At 34.2% G+C, this 21,951-nt stretch overlaps 3 protein-coding genes across 3 annotated transcripts; all 3 read right to left on the bottom strand.

The window, feature by feature from the left end:
* Nucleotides 1-2,138: 2,138 nt before the first annotated feature.
* LOC111903988 (allantoinase) lies at nt 2,139-7,788 on the bottom strand. Its single transcript, XM_023899767.2, has 15 exons — nt 7,526-7,788; nt 6,063-6,156; nt 5,433-5,553; nt 5,227-5,300; nt 5,025-5,101; nt 4,832-4,868; nt 4,303-4,388; nt 4,120-4,179; nt 3,816-3,952; nt 3,491-3,617; nt 3,257-3,412; nt 3,062-3,172; nt 2,821-2,931; nt 2,624-2,722; nt 2,139-2,507 (listed from the first exon to the last, which is right to left on the bottom strand). Exons 1-15 carry the CDS (start codon nt 7,616-7,618, stop codon nt 2,382-2,384), a joined length of 1,509 nt encoding a protein of 502 aa, XP_023755535.1. The 5' UTR covers nt 7,619-7,788; the 3' UTR covers nt 2,139-2,381.
* A 3,834-nt stretch (nt 7,789-11,622) lies between these two features.
* On the bottom strand, nt 11,623-13,745 carry LOC111903987 (E3 ubiquitin-protein ligase AIRP2). Its single transcript, XM_023899766.3, has 5 exons — nt 13,454-13,745; nt 12,846-12,996; nt 12,652-12,718; nt 12,193-12,430; nt 11,623-11,970 (listed from the first exon to the last, which is right to left on the bottom strand). The coding sequence occupies exons 1-5, from the start codon at nt 13,534-13,536 to the stop codon at nt 11,760-11,762; spliced, it is 750 nt and encodes a 249-aa protein (XP_023755534.1). The 5' UTR covers nt 13,537-13,745; the 3' UTR covers nt 11,623-11,759.
* Nucleotides 13,746-19,251: 5,506 nt separating this feature from the next.
* LOC111903986 (CBS domain-containing protein CBSX5) lies at nt 19,252-21,672 on the bottom strand. Its single transcript, XM_023899765.3, has 2 exons — nt 21,258-21,672; nt 19,252-20,234 (listed from the first exon to the last, which is right to left on the bottom strand). Exons 1-2 carry the CDS (start codon nt 21,599-21,601, stop codon nt 19,412-19,414), a joined length of 1,167 nt encoding a protein of 388 aa, XP_023755533.1. The 5' UTR covers nt 21,602-21,672; the 3' UTR covers nt 19,252-19,411.
* Nucleotides 21,673-21,951: the final 279 nt, after the last annotated feature.

Here is a 21,951-nt window from a genome sequence, read left to right as displayed (position 1 = left end):
AAAATATTGTGTTGGGTCCTAGCCTTGGTATATCATTTGGGTGATTAACTGAGGACTCAATAAATCAACTAACTTGAATTTGTTTTCTCCCGTTTTGTAGATGTCAAAGTTCGACAACTATGGTCTTCCCAAATCCCGTGGAACAAGCATTCCACATTGAAGATGATATTCCACGATTCGATCGAGGAACAAGAAATCATGCTTCACTTCCTCCTCCTCCTCCCGTTGTTCTCCCTAACCCACAAGATCGAAGAATTGAAAGGTTCAATATCACTAAAGCCCTATTGGAAATGAAACATGAAGATGGTAAACCCGTGTGTGCCCATGTTCTAGGAATGAAATCACACATCGATAGGTTGATAATGTTGGGTGCATCATTCCCTGATGAGTTGGCTATAGGCTAGGTTCTACAGTCACTCCCTGAATCATATAATGAGTTCAAAAGAAAGTATTATATGATGGATCATGACGCAAACCTCATTGACCTAACTTACATGCTCATTGCTGCTGAATCAGAAATGATTTGGCAAAGCAATGGAGCATATTTGTTGGGAAAGTCAACCAACCATGTTTCCGAGAACGTTCTAGGAGAACCAACCTGCGTTTGCTGCCAAGAGAAAGGGCGTTGGATACGAGTCTACCCTAAGAGCCTGAAGAGTCCAGAAGATGGGAGAATCAAAGAGTATGGCTATGCTTTAGGTAAAATCCACTATCTAAATGAAATTTGTGACAACTTAAAGACGATGGAAAGGATTCCGGGAACGGAACGGGAGTTTGGAACCCCAAGAGGGCTAGAACGGAGTGCATGGGAGAGATTCCCGGAAAGGATGGTTCAGGGTGACATAAGACAGTTTTGAGCGGTCCGGATAGACTGAAGGCCGGAAGGCGTACCAGTCAGACCGAAGGCTCGGGGAACGGTCCAAACAGGCTGAAGGCCCAGGAGGGCGGTCCAGACATGCTGAAGGTTCTGGGAGTGGTCCAGATAGGCTGAAGGTCTGGTAAGGTGGTCCAGTCATGCTGAAGACTTTGTATGTGTTTGTGGGTCGGTATGAGGATAATGAGGGGATATGTCGCCATGAAATGGTAATCGATATGGTCTGGCCCCAAGTATTGATCATGATGATAGAGTTGGTGGGAGGTCGTGCGTGGACATAGTTAGTTATGTGATCGGATTCGGAGTATATGGGAGTTCGAGAATAGCAGTTGCTTTACATGGTTAGTATAGAGTGGAGTTTAGCTCGGTGGCACTTATAGGTGCGGTAAGGGTTGTTGAGTAGACTTCCTGGAAAGGAAAGGTATGTAGCTCCGGAAGGAGTTTGGGTCCTCTGAAAGGAAAGCGGCAGAATAAATGGGTAATCGAAAGTGCTTCAGTTGTTGGTAGTAAGCACTGGGATTGTACCAGACATATGGAAGCACATACGTGTTGGATGCCCGTTGAAGTTGTGGCAATGTTGGATGATGCGCAGGCATGTTTTCAGTCTCCTTGGAAGAGGAGGAGGATATTGGTTCCAGATTGGGGATAGGGACAGAGGAAGGTGAGACAGCAGGTTAACAGACTCGGGAGTAGTCTGGACCGGTGTTGAGGACTGTATAAGGATATTACAGTCAGAGTTCAAGGACCTAGAGATCGTGATAGACTATACATAATGTTGAAAGACAAAACAATTCAACTTTGATACACCGTGTTTCGGGTTTCGGGTTGGTTTATTTACCCAAAACCAGTGGCACTAAACCGGCTAAAATCTTAAACAAAAAACGGTCAATCTTGAGAAACGATACCCAGCCTGCTATATTATTATCGGTCTTGGATCGGATCGTTCTAACGGAGCCAACTGCCCACACCTATTGTCATTTAGAATTTTCACAAGTTTTGATATGCTAAAATATTTTAGAATTTAAAACAAATTACCAGTTATATATTTTAATTGTTATTCTAATAATATAATATAATACAATAATAAAACATATGCTATTTCATTTTAAAAATATTAAATATATATTTAATGATGTAATTTAATATGATTGGAAAGAAAATAAATTTGGTGCTAAATAATTACGATTTTGTTGTTTTTTTAGAGTTGTTCTAAATAGGGTTGTGAAAAACTTGGATCAAACCGTAAATTCAAAAAGGCGAAAAATTAAATCTGAACAGCTTATATTCATTTTTATAGAAAGTTTTTAAATAACGTACTTATGATTCAATTTTTCGCTAGTGTGCAATCAATATCTAGTTTTCGGTTCGATTATTTTGTATTTTTGTGTTCTGGTTCCTACACAATGCACATTATAAGCACTAACCTTCAACTATAAGTAACACACTTACGTATACACATGAATTATATAAATCTCCCCCAAAAATTTCCGGCAAGTTTCACCATCAATCATGCTAGGATAGTTGTACCGCATGCATCGGGAGCGTGTTTTCCGTCATCAAACACTAAGTTTCCGTTAACAAAAGTTGCCAGAACTTTTCCAGCGAGTCTTGAACCCATGTATGCCGATATGCTCTACAAAAAAAAATGTGATTACTTTAAAATGCAAGAAACAACATAATTTCATTAATTTATGTATTACATTAGTCTACTTTTATTTTTTATTTTATTTTCTTATCAAGACATTGTACCGGATGTTTCACATGTACGGTATGATTTTCATCAAGGTCAAACTCCTTTTCCGGTTCCCAAACCACAATATCCGCATGCTTCCCGATTGCGATCTCCCCCTGACAGAACAAAACAAAACAGATTGTACTGTGCTTGACGTATATTGATATACTCAGAATGATCTGAACAGGACAAAAATTACAAATCACTTGTCTACCTTTAGATCTTGGCCAGCAAGTTTAGCAGGCTTCTCACTCCACCATGAAACTAATTTCTCTAAAGTGACACCATATCTAAGTCCATAGGACCATGTAACAGGAAGAACAAACTGAAAAAAAAAAAAATAATAATAATAAATAAATAAATAATAAATTTCACTTATTACCCCCTACAAACATTATGACAGCACATCTAGTCCCCTAACAAACAATTTATTACAAAAAGATCCAAGAACTAACCTGTAACGAAGATATACCTCCCCACGCCCTCAAAAAGTCGCCTTCCTCAAATAGTTTAAGCTCCGGTGCAGATGGTGAATGATCAGAGCTTAACATGTCGATATCTCCGCCCTAAAATTTAATCGTGAGAGCTTAAGATATGATAATCGATTTTGAATTTTGAATTTTTGATGCAAAAGCCAAAATTTTACTTACCATCAAAGCCTCCCAGAGTTTTTCTTTGTTGGATGCATCGCGAATGGGTGGTGAGCACTTGAAACGAGTATCGCCATCTGGGATCTTTTCTGCAGAAAAGGCTAAGTAATGCGGGCAAGTTTCAACAGTTACGCTATCACCATTGTTTTTTGCTTCCTACACATAAACAGTTTTTAATAAGTAAAAGTACCAAATGAAAGGGTATGCAAAGATACGAAGAGAAACCCTAATTACTTTGATCAATTCCAGAGAGGATCGCGAATCGGAGAGATGAACAATGTGAACGTGAGCTCCTTCAGCTGGACCACCGATTCTAGTGTCTTTCGCTACTGTCAGCAACTCTCTAATGGCCGTCTCTTCCCTAAATGACGAAAATAACCCTGGTTACCATACTAATGTAAACTTTTTCATGTAGTTATCCTGAAACTTTTGGTGGTCATAACATAGAACCTAAACTTAATTTGAACCTTTCGGTTGGTTTGAAATTCAAGATCGAATCAAAGGGCATAATGGTCATTTTCCAATTTTTCAACATAATTTACACAAAGTCTAGAAGTACCATGAGGCGGGTCGGGTTTTAAGATATGTAGAATAGGATCTCGGATCATCACCACCATCTGTCAGTTCCAATTCTTGCTGTTTTTCAGCATGGACAAGCAAAGGTCTCTTGTACTTGGCCAATACAGATAGCCCTTCCTATATGTATACAAAAAGAAAGGAGGATGAGAAGGGTATTTTCGGCACATAACTGGAATGTATTTCCATTCACATAGGAGGGCTTTCTTGTCTTTTGCACATACAAGACATACCTTTTTGGTTCAGTTTTTGTCCAATTGACATAAGTATTAAAAATACTGAAGTACCTTGATATGGGTAGCATCTGTCATGGGGAAGTCGTTAATTCCTGAAGGACACATGAAAGACTGAAAATGGAACATATGCAGGAAACAAGTGTAAGATATAATGCGATATAAAGGAAAAAGAAAAACTGAAGTTTAAATCTTGAGTGTCCTAAAAATATGTACAGTTTTTTTACATTTTTGTACCTTGAGACCAAGAGCACCGGCGTTTAGGAGACCTTCTAGAATACTTGCATTAAATGCATTTTCGGGTACTAGACCTCCCCAAAACCCTAAGTAATAAAAGTAAATGTTAGATTCATCAACTTGAATATAATATTATAAGATATTGTAATTTTTTGTCCCATTAACATCAGTCTAATAAGTCTTAGGGCTTTTTGATAGTTGTTGATTGAGTCAGATCTGACTAAGTCAAGGTCTGAGTCATAGACACAACCCTGAATCTGACCGACCGGTGAGAGGCATATTAGAGGAGCTAGGACCGAGTCAAATGCTTCCAAATGTGATATCAAACAGTCTGAATTTGACCAATTCAGACCCAGCCTCTTACCAAACCCAGTAACAGGCATATCAAATAGCCCCTCACTGTCTCAGTTCAATGCATGTCAAAATACAGTACAAGACCATCATGTTCTGTCTTGCGAAACAAACGGGGCCTAAAATGAGAAGATAAAATTACATTTTTTTTTTCTTTTTATTAGTTTGAGGAGCTTACCAACATTAACATAAATCCTTCCTTTTGCAGCCTCTTTCTATCATCCGATTGTTCATGATCATAAGAGAATGATTTAGTATTCCACACGAAATAACCAAAAGAAGAACCAAAAATGGTGGAACCAAGATAAAACTATTTAAAAAATAAAAATAGTAGATGTTTGAACTTTGAAATGTATATTAGTCATCTTCACCTTAAGTTTTAAGGTTTCCTCAGAAACAGTAGATGGAAAGTTATTAAGAGGCATATCTATCAATGTTGTTATTCCACCTGTATAAACAAAGAAAATACAAAAAACAGTTTTTATTTTTATATCATATAAAAAAATATCCATTAACCAGTAAGTATTATTTTAATAATCATAAACATATTAGAATATTGTCTAATTGACATACCAGCAGCAGCAGCCTTGGTTCCTGAAGGAAATCCTTCCCATTCTGCCCTTCCTGGATCATCAAGATGTGCATGCCTATTGTCAACAACACAAACAAAATCACATTACACATAAAAGGTTTAATCTTTGATAAAGTATTGAATCTAGATTCTAGAACATGAAGATCTAGATAGAAAATCAAGATAATTTATGGGGGAAATTTCTTACACATCAATTAAACCAGGCATCAAAACAGCTTCTCCATAATCAATCACTGGTTCATTCTTGACTTGTCCTTGCCAATCCTTTTCTTTAACCAAAGATATGATGCTTCCTCCATTAATCTCAACTGTTCATTTGCATATTTAATCAATATAACCTCATACTGGAAAATCAGTTGACCTTTTAAAGTTCTATTACTTTTTCAGTTTCAAAGTTGATTAGAATTTTCTTACAAACTCTACATGTTTTATTTGTAGTAGATTGCTATGAATTTAGTAGTTAGAATCTATTTTTTTGCCAACTTATGTGCTTCACTTTTCTACCAATTTATGCAACCATGTTTCACCCTTTTACCTTTCACTTTTTTACATATTTATACAAACCGGTGAAAATATTACATGTTTTGGTAATAAAATCAAACATCGTTGCATTTCATCTAAAAGAAACACTTTGTTACATAAATTGCAAAAAAGTGTGAAACATTGTTGCATAAATTGCAAAACATATGAAGCATTGTTGCAAAAATGCGCATCTACCCATAAAAAATAATTTCTTTATATTGTAGTGCATCCCTAAAAAGATTTTATTTTTAATAATGCATATCCAAGTTGGAAAATCCAGATCAGCTAAACAAACCTGCACCAGAAATGATCTCATGGGGTGTCACAATGCGTTTGCTAGTAATCCAGTAATGATCATGAGGAAAAAGACTGCAGCCACTTGTTGTAGGCTGTTGCATTAGCATTTTAGTTTATTTAAATCAATATGAAAAAAGTTATGAAATTTGTAACTTACAACATAAAAGTTATTTATTACAACAGTTGTATGATTTTTTTTCGTATTATGAACGCATCTTTATACGTCTTTCGTTCATAAAGGCATTATATTTTTAATTGTTAATGATCATCATTTATGATTGCAAAAGGTTAAAGAAAAACATAGCACTACTGAAAGCAATAAATTTCACATGGTAACTGATATAGAAAGTTTAGAAAAAGTAAAGATCTTAAACTTTACATTTACCCTCAGAACTCTGTTTTGTTGTAACTTCTCCTTTACATTCTCAAAATATAATTAAACTAGCTTTAGATGATCAGAAAATCTTAATCAAAATGGGATTTTCTGAACACTGCAAGAAAGAAAATAAACTCAAATAGGGCAATAACTTAATTATGTCAGAGTATGTGTTTCTTTAGTCCTTATACATGTGTCCAAATGCACGTGACACAAAAAGACACAAAACACATAGTTGGTTTGTTTTTTCTGGTGTAGGTGCTTATGTGTGTAAATATGCCTCAAAAGTTCATCAAGAAAAGCAGAAAAATCAAATATTTTGGGGAAATTTTTTATGGATTCTGAAAGATTCAATCAAAAGAGTGTAAAAGTTGAATCTTTGATGAGATTAGAAGATGAACACACCTGCACTATTAAATTTCAAAAGTACCCCTTTATATTTCTTAGCTTTTTACAAATTTGTCTTACATCTCTTTGTTACTAGTATTGTAATATATGTGAATTTCCAAAAGTATTTAATTTTTGAAACATAAAGATTAAATTTATTATATATGATAATTAATATCAATTTAACATATAACATAATATTACAAGGAACAAGTATTACATTATAATGATAGTTATACAATTAAATTAACTAGAAATGTGTTAACTAAATCTTGAAGGATCAAATATGTACACTTGAAAGTTTAATTTTAAGAACCATGTTACTATGCAACAAAACAAAAAAAACATTCCGCAAAAAAACAAAAAGTTACACAAAGCCCCATATTGCCAAGTTGATGATTATTTAATGAATTGTGAAATTTGTCCAAAAGATGATCAATTTATCTATTCATCCTCCAATTTTAGTCAGTTGTGTGATCAAACCCATCACAATTTTATTATCTGAGTTTGATTCATAATAATCATTTTCGAGATATTAGATTGTCAAAGCTTATAGAAGATACTAGCATCCATAATTGCCAAATTAAACTGAATTCAGTTTAATAAGAATAAGTTAACCGAAAGATTAGCACATAGACAATACATCACTAAACAGAACTAGGGTTTATCAGAAGAACAAAAAAAGGGGGATATCTAACCTTTGGAGAGTTGTAATCGAAGTAGACGATGAATAGCAAATACAAAAGCAGTGGTACCATAGACAAAAGCAGCCTCCAAGTTCCTGATTCCATCTCAATCAGCGGCAAGAGTTTGGCCGGAAACTGTGATCTTAGCCGGAAAAAGGTGGAGTCTTTGGCCTGAAAGTATGATATCGATCACAGTAGGTGTTTTCCGGTGGTCTGTGGTTCATCTGGCTGCGGTTTTATGGACGAAGGTGATCTATCAGAGATCAATGGATCGTGTGTGCAATGCACAAGTGGTTGTGGGGTGAGTGCAGTGGGCCCATCTGCCTTTGTATAAGAAAAACGACAAAGATTTTCTTATGTTTCCAAGCTTTTAAATCTATTTTTTAAAAGGATTTTTTAATATGTGTCTAAAATAATTAATCATAATTATTATCATAATTAAATGTGAAATGCATTAATTATGAGATTATTAATGAATTTTATATTTAATTATGGTAATATTTTTTATAATTAATGTGTTTAACATTTAATTATAGTAATAATTGTTTTAATTAATATTTCTTATATGTGTCCTTAGGGCACATATTAGAAAATCCCTTTTTTAAAAGGGTATTCAAGATGCGTTCTCTACATATCTTGGATCACGTTATTTCAAGTGGAGTGAGCGGAGTGATTGGGTGTAAATAGTTTTTAGAATATTAGTGTTTATTGTTTATTTGTTTATTGTGGTGAAACTAAGTATTTTTTTTAAAATGTATTTGGATTAGTTTATTACGGTAGAAATAAATAATAAGCAATAAACATTTAAGTGTTTGGCAAAATAAAACAACTTATATGAGTAAAATAACCAATAAGCAATAAGTATTCATCCCTTGCTTATTAAAATCAGCTTATTTTGCTTATTCCTACCGCAATAAGCTGATTTTTAAAGACTCTTATCCAAACACTTAAATTTGCTTATTACGGTGGGATTAAACAATAAGCAATAAGTAGCCTATTTTTTCCATATCCAAACACCCCCTCAATTGTCTTATATATTTTTAAGACAAGTGTGTAAAGTTCGATCTCAATCAATATAAGCAAAAAGGATAATGGCAATCAATATAAGCATAAAGATAAGAGGTTAAAATGGCAATATATTTTTTTTATTTATATATTTGGTTGTTAAGTTTTTTTCCGTTTATATCTATCATTTCAATTTGTTTAACCATACACATTTAGTCCTTATAACCGACTACTTCAAATGAGACAGAGAAAATGACTTAATAAGTAAATATATTTCTCACTTTGTATACATTTATTCCTTAATATTTTTTGTATATTTAGTCTTTAATATTTATTTGTTGCAAAATAAATCTTTGTTCTTGCAAACATTCAGTATTTATGACCGATTTATTTAAGTTTTTATCACAGCATCATACGTGGGACAATCATTAATGAGATATCCTAAGTTGTTCATGCTTACGGCCACTGCGACCTCAATTGCTTTGTACTTAGGTGTTGTGTTTCGAACGTCATAACTTCTTTATACGATCTCAGATTTAACAATCTTTATATTCACACGTTCGTATTTGAATCTACTATAATTAACGTTTAGATTACTCCCGCTAAAAAGAACTATATTTTTACTTACGATTTTATAAAGAAATGTTCATACATACAGTTATAAAGAACACATGTATATAAAGATCGTAAGTAAAGTTATATTACTTTTTAACGTGAATAATCTAAACAAAAGTTGTAGTAGACTCAAATACGAACGTATGGATATAAAGATCGTTAAAACCTAAAATCGTATGAGAAAGTTATGACGTTCAGAACACAAGACCTAAGCAGCCAAGCAATTGAGGTTACGGTGGTCATAATCATCAACAACCTCAAACTCTTCATTAATGATTGTCTCACGTAAGAGGCATTATTCTATTTATAGTGGACTACTAGGTCAAGGGGAATTAGGTCAAGTCTTGGGCCAGCCCAATTCAGGCCTAACTAGTAAAGAGTTGTGCAAGATCGTCCGGAGGCGTCGGACGGAGCTAGCGGGCATGCTACCGGGCGCGCCCCAGGCAAGAGAGCGTCAGGTTGGGCCAGCAGGAGAGTCCCCAGCAAGGCTAGCAAGGGAGTCCCCAGTCCGGGCCAACATGAGAGTCCCTAGCAAGGCTGACAAGGGAGCGCCAGGCGAGGCTGGTGCACCAGAGCTGTCTAGGCCATGCTAATGGACCATATAGCATCACCATCCAAAAAGGAATGAATATTATCATCAACAAATTGAAAAATAAAACTAGATTTTCTTAAACAGGAAACAGATACAATATTTCTAGTAATAGAGGTAATCAAACACATATTGTTTAATGTTAAGTACAGACTAGATGGTAATTGTAAATCAAAATGTCCTATTAAGTTCATTAGATCATTAGATTGGAACATATAACCATAAAGGGATCTCAAGGATCTATAAAGTTTCCAACTTTATTGAATGGATTCACTCAAACCACCTTGAATCATGATGAACAGGCTTATAAGCCAAGATCTAGAAGAATATCACATAAATGTAGGAACTTGGGGACTTACAAAGGTCCAGAAGATGTGCAAGAAGGTAATAAAGAGGTTTACTTGTTGGATTTTTGCTTGATGATATTAGGTTCATTAGCATGGCCTAGACGACTCTAGCGCGCCAACTTTGTCTAGCGCTCTCCTGCCAGCCCTGCCCAGTGCACCCTTGCCAGCCCTGCCTGACACTCTCCTGCCAGCCCTGACTAGCGCTCCCTTGTCGGCCTTACCTGACACTCTTCGGTCAGCCCTTCCTAGCGCTCCCTTTCTAACCTCGCCTGGAGCGCTCCCGCAAGCCTTGTCGGGTGCGCACTCGTTAGCCTCGCTCGGCGCACCAAGGTGACCATGTCCATCTCCTTACTAGTTGGGACTGAATTGGGTTGGCCCAAGGCCTAAACTAATTCCCCTTGACCTAGTGGTCCCTTATAAACCGATCAGTACCTCCTCCATGGAGAGGGACTTTTCCCAGTGACTCAACTGCCACTCTCCACATTCAGCCTCCATGCCTATACACTACCCCAACACCAAGATGGTTTTATCTAGCTAGTGAGAATCATCTTATCTCTACCAATCGATCTAACATGATCGTCGGAGCCTGCTCCTGGGGCACAGTCCATGGAGCGGTTCTAATGACTTTGCTCTGTGATTCTCAGATCTCCGTCATAGCATCTATCTAAAAGAGACGGAGTTCTTTGTCGCATCATTCATCAACTACTATAAATACCAACATCATCCTTTATTTTTCATCTTATTTAAACATTTTTCATTCAACTCTAATAACTTTTTTTATTTTTCATCATCTTCAAACCTTCATCTCGAAATAGAAATTTCTCATATTCGGACCACGGATGAAGAGATTATATTAGCTCGTGCATGGATTGATGTAACTGAAGAGTCAATCAACATCGACACTGCAGTGCAGTTTCACTCTATATTTCTATATTTCTTAGGATGAGGCGTGAAGCAGTAAATGGTGAAAATGAAGGAATTATGTTAGCTCAATGTTGTTGAGACTTTCCGTGAAGAAACTTACAAACCTTACTGGTTTGTTGAGTTTTGACAAATGAGACAAATGACGTCAATATATCGAATGAACTTGTTTTTTGTTTTATTTTAATTTGAGTTTTAATATTTCTCATGTTTTCAATTTCAAGTGTTTCGTGTGTTTTCTAATTTTAAGTTAGTTGTTTTTTAATTTCAAGTGTACTTGTTCTTAGTATTTTTAATGAAAATTTTAGTTCTATATATTAGTTTTTTATATAAAATATTTTTTGTTTCAAAAAAATATGTTACACGGTAAAAGTGACAAACCACATCCTCTAAATGACAAACTTTCGAAGGTGTTTGGCAAATCCTAGGTGGCCCCTTTTCCATAAAAATGATGTAGCAAAAATGACAGCAAGCCTAATAGAAAGCAATATAAAGCAAAGAAAAGGGATTTCGGATTTAGTTTAAGCAAATCATTGAACCCCTTTTCTATAAACGGCCCCTGTCCTCCCCATTGACTGCTTCTCCTCAAACAAAGACCCATTTTGATGGAAAATCCACGAAACCCCAAATCAGATCACAAGTTGATGAATACCTTTATGAACGACATACAAGACATTCAAAATCCCCAAAAAACAAAGGATTTGGTGGTTGTCATAAACCTACTTTTATACAAATGTAGAAATAAACCATGTGTCTTTTTTCCGTTTGTCTACTTCACATGAGAATCATAAGAGTCAGAGCTTGAGTCAGGCTGAACGAGTTGGAGCTTGTCAATGTATATGAAGAACCTTTTAAGATTTTCCCTTGTTAATGTGGCCATGTCGATTGCCTCTTTCTTGTCCACATACACCCACAGCTCGCCCGAGTCTATTCTTTTTAGGCTTACTCGACAAAACGGGCAAGACATTGATCTTCTTCGCCTGCAATTTGTTCCAAGAGTGAATCGTCAGGTTTTTGTATGCAAGAAATAGCAATGTACTTTGACTTATTTATTTATTTCAAACTGTTTCTTATTAACAAATCAACCAAGTACATTGCTATTTCTTGCCCCATAGTGACGAGGTAGAGAAGTATATATATATATATATATATATATATATATATATATATATATATATATATATATATATATACACACATACCAGTCATCATAGCAACCGCAGCACATTTCATGGCTACATTTTGGTAAAACAAGTTTGTCTTTTGTTTCCATGCAAATACCACATTCTTCTTCTGATTCAATATCAATATCTGAACAATTTCGACTTTCATTGTTGTCTTCTCGTTTAGAATATCGTTCCACACATGTCCTTTTCTGCTTTCTATCTTCTGAACTCATGACTCCACTTTGAAGTTGCATTAAAGATGGATATATAATACCTTCATTGTAAAATGGTTATTTAGTCCCATTCAAACAGTTTATTCAGTCTAAGAAAAGAAAACAAATGTTACGTGTACAACAGGTTATCCAAATAGACATCATTAAACAACCCTTTAATCCAGTAAGCTATAAACATCATTCAATATTCATCCGGACAAAGACTTGTTGAAATAAGAACACGATTTTTTTCAAAGATGGTGAAAGAAAATTAAGACCATACCATAGAATTCTCTAATACTCGCCTTTCTTTCATGTGTAGACATGGATGTGGAGCCATCAACGTAAACCTGTAGCATATACAATCAAGAAATAAGTAACTTTAAGGAAAAGCTGGAAAACAAAAAGATAATATGAATTAAAGGGATATATGATTAAAAGATTACATATATAATGAAAAATGTTGGGATTTTTGACCTTGTAAATCAAGATTCTTAACAACCCTAGAGCACCTGCAAGGTGGCAATCTGACCATTGAACAAAGAAAAGCAAAAACTGTGCTGATGCGCTATAAGACATTCGCATCTGTACATTTGCCCCATCGTACTCCCTTTGTAAATCCGAAGCTCTGCAAATCCATAACATATGGTAACAAAAACATCAAAATTCATATTGGTTTTGAACTTAAATTGTAGCAAATTTGATTAAAAGTCAAAATTTATATCCCATTTTTCAACGAATTAAGAAAAGAAAGCATTGTTCATGGATGGAAATTGGAATAGAGATTAACTTCACAAGTATAGGTGTTTCTTTCTTATTTAAGGACACGAAAATACTTTACTTAGAAAAAAAAATTTAAATCTAAGTACACCTTGGGTTAAAAAAGATAACTCTATCGCTATAAACTTGCTTGATAACCCAAAAAGGCGACACCTTTATCCATTTTAGAAGCAATAATTAAGTAAACCAGAAATCGAAAGCCGAGTTAGAACAACCCCAGATCAACGATTGCTCTAAATCATTTAAAAGAGAAAAAAAAATCCTCATGTCGACATAAAAACAGAGTGAAGTGGTAGAATTCTTACAGAGTATTAGCATGTTGAATATCTGCTTCAAGAACTTTGAGAGAATCCTTGAAGGATTTTCTCATTGATCCTCCTACATACATCTATTGCTCCCTCTATCTAATTTTACATAAACCCTAGAATTGTATTAATTTCCTCTATCTAGAAACAGACTTGAATGAGACTGTGGTGATGGGGTTTGTCTGTCTCTATCTTGTTCACGAAAGCATGGAAGAACTGTGTCACTGTCAAGATGCAACGTGGAGTTGAGGGTAGTGTAACACGTAGGCCTTTGAAGTTTTCTTGAAAGGATTGCTATTTGTAGTAATGTGTGTAGTGGTTTAATGGGGAAAAATGTGGCTAGATCCTTACCTCGATATTATTTGTTTCAGTAAAGACCCTTGTTTTTCGGATTATGACAATAGAGACCATTTCATATTTCTTTATAGTTAAGTGATCTCAAAATTCAATATAGTTGAAGAAACTTTTTATTTATTTTTAGAAATCTGATTATTTTAGTTGGTATTGTTGTATTATAGTAACAAACAATTACCACACTCTCCTATTTAAAATTTTTGGTTCTAAATAACGTAAGGTGTGGCTTGACGGCAAGGTAAACGTTAAGCCATGACAAGCCTTAACGAGTCATGACGTTTTTCAAGGCGTGACTATATTATATACATTAAAAGATATAAATCATATAATTATTGAATTTTATAAGATATATGAAGCTTTTAGAAATGTTATATTAATATCTAATAGAAAAAAATTAACAAAAACTCATTTATTTTAGGCACGATAAATAAAACAACAGAAAAAAAAAACAAAACAAAAAAACCTGCGCCTTGAAAAAAACCTGCGCCATAACGCGATAAGGCGCGCCTTGACACGTTATTTGGGCGTCACGCTTCATAAACCCGTTTTGGACGTTTTCGTAACGGCTACACCACGCCTCACGTCATGGCACACATGGCGCGCCTTTTAGAACCATGGTTCTAACCTTGTAAAATTATCCCAGTACATGGATGGACAACTCTAAAATTTTCGTCGACACCTACACATGTTTTATTTGCAAAAAGGTTGCCATTTAATGATTTATTTTCAAGTATTAATCTAATATGGTGATTCGAATTGAAAGTTGAAAGTCTAATGAGCCTCGAATTTATTGCAGGATAGGGTTATGTCATATGTGGGCTCTAAGTGTCTAATGATTATTATATGGTGGTGTAACGCAATATGTGGCATTATGATGATCGAGTATTCAAACAAACATCTTTTATGCAATAGAACTTGTTGGCGTCCTAATATCCATGAAGGAAATAAAATATGTAATGAGAGTGTTGGATTTGAAGCTATATGAGTCATATTTTGCGTTCTGACAATTAAAACTCATGATAGCTCAACTTATTTGATAATGATAACCATCTGTATCATATATTTTTAAGATATGAATACTAAACCTTGAAAATAAGTTGTGAGGATAGGAAAAGGTTGTTATATGTTGTGATTTATGAATAAAAAATATTAAAACTAACCTATTAAATCAAATAAAACCATCAACCACCTTTTTTCTCTAACTTTTTTGTCTTTGTATTTTTTTAATCATCTAATCATCAACATCCGGCGGACATTCCAAGTGAATATATATATATATATATATATATATATATATATATATATATATATATATATATATATATATATATATATATATATATATATATATATATATATATATATATATATATTCCTTAACCTCCTTCCTTATTATTTTTTGTTATTATTTATAACCGGATAAAAAAGAAATTAATGTTGTGCACGAGCAATGAAAAATGTACGATTCTTTGTCTCTCCCGCTCCCTCTCCTTCATGTTCGGCGACAATGACTCATTTGTGGCTAGCGACCACCGCTACTTCATGTTTCGTGACCATGACAACCACCAAATCGAGTTCTAGAACCCTGACGGCTTTGAAACCAATGATTTTCGACCCCTCCCCCTCCCCTCCCCCTTCCAACCTCCTTTTTCGTCTTCTCCCCGTCATTGTAACCCAAATAAACTCTTGCTTTCGAATTACAAAAAATAAGAAAAATACTACCTCTTCCTCCTTAGTCTTCTCCGCGCAACCACAACCCATACTAGTAGGAAAAACATATCGATGGCGGTGTAGATTGGTTCCTCCGAAACCAGACTCATCGGAAAAATCAAATGAATGAGTCAAGATTGGTTCTATGTCATAAAGGAATGTGAGGCAAGAATTGTCGAAAGGTCAGGCGGCGGTGTCGCTAGAGTGGCGCATATGTTTTTAACTTATAAAAAACAATAAAAAATAGATAAAATTATTATAGTCATTTAATGTCTGGACGAAAATTACAATAAAACCAAAACACATAAAGTGTCCTGAGTGAAAAATAGAAAATAAGAACCAAACAAACAAATTATACTAAACCACAAGGACTATTGATGTAATTTACTCATGAAATTATAAATTTCGTTTTGGGTTCCAAAAGTGATACTTTAAAAAAAAAATGTAGGGACTAAAATTACAACTATTGATAAGATAAAGATACCACTAGAATCCCTTATCCAATTATCCATTTGCATACGTATTTGTCTATTTGCGTTATAAATATTTGTGCAAAAAAAATGTTACATTTAGAAAAATATTTGTCTATTTGCTAACTCGTTAAAAACTCGTTAAATATTTGTCTATTTGCGTTATAAATAGATGTATGGAAAATGACTTATTAAGGTAATTAATTTTTCGGTATGTTCACATCTGGGTAACTATTTTTTTTTGTACACATCTACGTAACAAACTTGTTGGAAGTGTTCACATATAACCATTATGATCTATTATAGCAGGTTAAATCCTAGATGTGAACGCTTTCAACAACTTCGCTATCTAGATGTGTAAAAAAAAAAATAGTTACCTAAATATAAATAAAAGTAAAAGTAAAAGTAAATTACACGAATGGTCCTGTGGTTTGGGGAAATTTGTGTTTTTGGTCCCTAACTTATTTTTTTTTAACTTGAATGGTCCCTAATGTTTATTTTTGTTGCGCTTTTGGTCTCTGTCTTACCTAAAAAGACTATTGTGCCCTTATTAATTTATTTTTTAATTATTTTCTTATTTATGTATTTATTTTTTTACATATTTAAAAAAATTAATAGACATCACATATTTGTATCTCCTCAGATGATCCATATTATTTATTTTTTAATTAATTATTTTTTTTAACTCGGATGATCTCTACTGTTTAATTTTGTTACGAGTTTTGTCTATGTCTTACCTAAAAGACTATTGTGCATTTATTAATTTATTTTTTTAATTAATTTTCTTGTTTATATATTTATTCTTTATATATTTAAGAAAAATTAGTAGACCCCACATATCTGTATCTCTTCACCATCCCATCTCTCATCCTCCTCGACTTCTATTTATTTTCCATCTTTAGTGATATCGACGTCTTCATCATCCATTCTTTTTTCGGTCCTTCAACTCCGTCGAATCAACACCACAACCCACTAAAGATGAAGAGACAGTAGGTTATGGTGTTGGTTTGCCAGAGTTGAAGCACAAAAAAAGGATGATGAAGACGTCGACGTTACTAAAGATGGAACAGAAATAGAAGTTTGGGAGGATGAGAGATGGGATGGTGACCAGTAAGACCCAAATTAAATTTCTTAAATGTGGTTTACGGTGAGGAGATAGAGATAAGTGGGGTCTATTAATTTTTTTAAATATATAAAAAAAAAATACATAAATAAGAAAATTAATTAAAAAATAAATTAATAAGGACACAATAGTCTTTTTAGGTAAGACATGGACCAAACGCACAACAAAAATAAACAGTAGGGATTATCCGAATTAAATTTCTCAAATATAGTTTGAGGTTTATGGTGAGGAGATACAGATATGTGGGGTCTATTAAGTTTTTTAAATATATAAAAATAAATACATAAATAAGAAAATTAATTAAAAAATAAATTAATAAGGGCAAAATAGTCTTTTTAGGTAAGACAGAGACCAAATGCGTAAAAAAATAAATAGTAAGGACCATACGAGTTAAAAAAATAAGTTAGGGACCAAAAACACAAATTCCCTCAAACCACAGGGACCATTCATGTAATTTACTTTTATGTTTCGTTTTGTTCATATTTAGGTAACTATTTTTTTGTACACATCTAGGTAATGAATTTGTAGAAAGCGTTCACATCTAGGATTTAACATGTTATAGCAGGTCATAATGGTCATATGTGAACACTTCCAATAAATTGGTTACTTAGATGTGTATAAAAAAAAAAAAAAGAATAGTTACCCAGATGTAAACATACCGAAAAATTAATTACCTTAATAAGTCATTTTCCCCATAAATAAATGTTACATTTGGAAAAATATTTGTCTATTTGCTAACTCCTTAAACAAGGTTCACATTTTTTTTCCTAATGTCAGGACTCCTTTTTGATCGTTGACTTTCTTTTTTTTATCACATTGATATGGTATTATGGTATTTTGAAATATGTTATTGTTGTTTTTCTTTAGAAAAGTTTTCTAACAATGGTTTTTGGGTCAGCTTTCGTTTACCGACTAATCCCCCTGCTGTAAACATGAGACTATGTCTCATATCCTGGAGTCATTGCAGATGAACTTCCATAGCCATAGAGGTTGAGTAATGCAAGGATTTGAAAATGGATCAATAAGTTATCTATCATATCTTTCATATGTCTTACCAAGTCACCACAACCCAAATGATTATATAATTTAACTTCTTGTTTTGTATAAATAGAATAAAAATATAATAGAGTAGAATTTCTTTGGGCAAAACAGAACTTTATCAATTTAAGATCACTATATTATTGCTTGGCAACTTTTTTTATGTGAATAAGTTCATAGAGACAAGCCGACCTGTAGCTTCAAAGAAAGAATCAAAACCACATTATTAATGTATATGTAGGCAGACGATTTTTATTGATATGTCGAAACCAAAGGCCATTCAAAGGAGATCCCAAAATCACAGACTTTACTTTTTTGCCAAGGAAAAGAGGAAGAGGAAGCAAAGTCAAGATTTAAGACATTAATTCTTTGAAAGCAAAAGTGCATCATTTCGTAGGCCATTACGTATATTTTCCATCAGATATGGAACAGTAACTAGACCATCATAAATGCTTGCATATGATAAAAGCAACCCGGCTTTATACAAATGTTCACCCTGCACTTTCTGACTTATATTATATCATAATCTAAGCTTTATTTGACACCTATATAAACTTCAAATACATCAAATAGTAAAAATACACTAGTCATCCCCTAATTTACAATAACATTTGAATTTACACAAAAAGGTAAACAAACATAAACTTGTGCATCAATGATAACTGTCCTGAGTGAAGAAAAAAAATAGATACGAAATCCACATATTACACCAAACCACGATAAGCATGCGTGTCATTTACTCTTAGGTGTAAGTACACCAAGAAGAGATCCACTTATTATAGATTTATTTTTTTAACATTTCATCTGATACGTGCCACTAGCCAGACAATGAACAACTAAAAAAGAAGGTCGACTATAGATGAGCTCTTACATAGTTACATAGCATAGCGTATTGGTAGTTATGCTTCAAGGATGGGTCCATTGAAAAATGACTCCATAACTATTTATTGCACTTTATTGATACATGATAATTTTAAAAATATTTATCATTTTAAAAGTTTGTCTCCATCCAAGTTCTAACCATCTTGATATTCCTTTTCATGATTTGTCATAAACATAGCTCTTTAAATAACAATTCTCATAAAACATCCCCTAAAAAAACATGAATAAAAATATGTTTCATTTTAACAAGCAATTTATCCTAACAAAAATGTCAAAGTTTCATACAACCATAAGTTTGAACACCATGGATCCATAACAATACATAATCTTACAAAATTGCTCAAAATCTTTACCACTAACCCGATCCATTATCACGGGCACCTACGAGGCTACGACACTCCTAAACTGCTTCAAAATCTCGGAGGACGTCACAATTCCAACCAACGTATAGTCCTCTTGAACCACCCACGCATAACTAACACGAAGCGCAATCATTTGAACCATAACCGCCATTAAACTATTCCACGGATGACACACAATCGCAGTCGAACGCCTCCCCGGGTAAATCAACCGCCCCACCGCACCATTTTTGGTACTCCCGAATTCCTCATCTGACGAGCAACACGAAGAGGAAGATGATGACGGGTTGTAGTAGTCATCCATAAGGTCCAACATCGCACTCAAATTCCTCTCTTGTAAACGCATCTTGACCAAGTGGACCAAATTATCAGACGGACCGCTATGGTCGATATACGCCATGAGATCCCCTGCCGAGAGGGTTGAGATTGCCGCGGCTACGGTTTCGTCGCAACACGCGAGGGTAAAAGGGGAAATTTCTCCTAGTAAACGGTTATCTTTGTTGATAACTGCGATTGAGGTTTGAGCTGAGAGTGAGTGTGAAATTAAGGGTAGGGTAGAAATGGCGGGGTCTTCGTAGTGGATTGTGAGTGTTTGCTTAGTGATTATGTTTAGATCTTCTATGGTGAATGTAGGTATGGGAGAAAACACGCCGATTGCGTTTAGGAGGAAACGAAAGACGTCTTCTCGGGTTAGCCAACAAAATTCTTGAGTGTAATGAAGAGTAGGAGCATGAAGGGGCGATTGTGTAAGTTGGCTTTTCCTTAAATTGGTTCTTGCATTGTTATGTATTGGTATAACCAAGTTTTGAGCTCCTTCAAGTATGCAATCTATTGCTTCCAAGAGACTAGAAAAATAAAAAACATAAAAAGAGATATAATAAATGATGGTTTCATGGATGTCACATGAGTATGGAATTTGAATATGTTTCATGTCTATGCACAAGAAGAAATTTTATATATTTATTTTAACATTACTCGTTTTTGTTATTTATGATGATATTTTCACATGAATGGTGGGATCTGCTTTATCAATTTGAGGTCAATCATACCTAACCTCCGTAATATATTTTTACTTGCACTTTTGGATCTTAAAAGTAACAATTGATTATTTGAACAACATGTAAAGTGAAAAATATTTTATTAAGGTCTGATTGCTTCTAGATAATCTGAAGTATTTTATAATAGTTTGAATCGAAATTCAATGAACCATATTATATTATAATATTATATTATCTATAACTGAGATCCCTTTTTGTTCTTTTTGAACAGGTGGGATATTGAGCATAAAAAATTTAATGTAATTCAAATCACATCACACCAACCCTTTCACTTTCATAAGGAGTGATTCGCCATTTTCTTCATGTATTAAAAGATATCCGACTGAATTCATTAATTTCCTATTTTGGTTTTAAATACACTGTTGTTTTCAGGGAAATAATGTAGTACAGAGTCCCTTTTTATGGGAGAAATAATACCCTACGTAAACGGAACTTACAACATATTAATGAACTAATTTCATTTCGGAGATCTAATTCATACCTAATACCTTTCATGTATCTTGCAAATTTATCTGATAAAATTAATCAGCTTTCAATCTAGGTTTTACATAACCCTCTTGATAAAACTTACTTATTTAGGGTCCTTTTCATGCGAGAAATTAGATCTTTAAGAAGCTAAACTTTAACCTACATTAACTAATGAATTAAATTACGTCAACAATTTCATTCCAGGAACAATTTTAGATGAATTCATGTAATTCACCCATTTCAACTTTGACCTAGCAAACAATTTGCGTTAAATTCTAACGATTTTGATTGTTAAAAATCAATAAACAATCAAAGGAAAAACAAAAGAATCGTAAAACGAACCTCGAATTCGGTTCCAGATGTCTAATTTGCCCTTTCACCTTCGTAATTAGATCCGAAACGTTCGATTGAAGCGCATCCAATGGATGCGACAGATTCTCCTCTTTACAGAGATGAACAATCACATCAACCATACAGATCTTCCCCACACATCGACAACACCCGGTGTCATTACAAGCCACCACAGAATTGGAATGTTCCGAGCTCCATACGCTTACATAGATCTCTCCTGACGTTTTTAGGGCAAGCACCGCGTCCGCGATGGTAGCGGTGGTCGGTAACGGCCTCAACGGCGGCTTTCCTAGGCACAAGTCGGAGATTTCGCTCGCCAAGAAGCTAATTGCCATACAATATTACAATGGAGTTGAAATTATGGACGAGCCTTTAGCGGTTTATGGAATATTCGTTTTTCTGATCAAAGGGCATGAAGCTTCGGTATTTATAGGTGGAGGGAGAATCGCAAAAAAGATTGGACGATTTTACGGATCCGATCCTTTGTTATTTAAATATGTGCAGTTTCTACCATGAATTAAGTTTAATGATAAATTTGGTATAGATTTATTGTAATCCAACCGAAACTTATTATCATTATCATCATCGGTCGAAGTGGAGCTCACTCTCTCACAAATAAATAACTTTATTGGAAATCAACTTCGTAAGATCTTGTTTTCAAGAACATGTAATGTTTATTTCATGT

The sequence above is a fragment of the Lactuca sativa genome, chromosome 7 (assembly GCF_002870075.4).
Source record: "Lactuca sativa cultivar Salinas chromosome 7, Lsat_Salinas_v11, whole genome shotgun sequence".
Lineage (NCBI taxonomy): Eukaryota > Viridiplantae > Streptophyta > Magnoliopsida > Asterales > Asteraceae > Lactuca > Lactuca sativa.
This window is presented reverse-complemented; position numbering and strand designations above follow the sequence as displayed.

Excerpts from the sequence above, each read along its gene's own strand:
- LOC111903988 (XM_023899767.2), bottom strand. The coding sequence starts at position 7,618 with ATGGAATCAGGAACTTGGAGGCTGCTTTTGTCTATGGTACCACTGCTT. Across the intron at positions 5,102-5,226 it reads AACCAAGGCTGCTGCTGCTG|GTGGAATAACAACATTGATA; the intron begins GTATGTCAATTA and ends TTGTTTATACAG. Across the intron at positions 4,180-4,302 it reads CCGGTGCTCTTGGTCTCAAG|TCTTTCATGTGTCCTTCAGG; the intron begins GTACAAAAATGT and ends TTCCATTTTCAG.
- LOC111903987 (XM_023899766.3), bottom strand. The coding sequence starts at position 13,536 with ATGTATGTAGGAGGATCAATGAGAAAATCCTTCAAGGATTCTCTCAAA. Across the intron at positions 12,997-13,453 it reads ATTCAACATGCTAATACTCT|AGCTTCGGATTTACAAAGGG; the intron begins GTAAGAATTCTA and ends ATGGATTTGCAG. Across the intron at positions 12,431-12,651 it reads GAGTATTAGAGAATTCTATG|GTATTATATATCCATCTTTA; the intron begins GTATGGTCTTAA and ends TTTACAATGAAG.
- LOC111903986 (XM_023899765.3), bottom strand. The coding sequence starts at position 21,601 with ATGGCAATTAGCTTCTTGGCGAGCGAAATCTCCGACTTGTGCCTAGGA. Across the intron at positions 20,235-21,257 it reads CATCTGGAACCGAATTCGAG|TCTCTTGGAAGCAATAGATT; the intron begins GTTCGTTTTACG and ends TTATTTTTCTAG.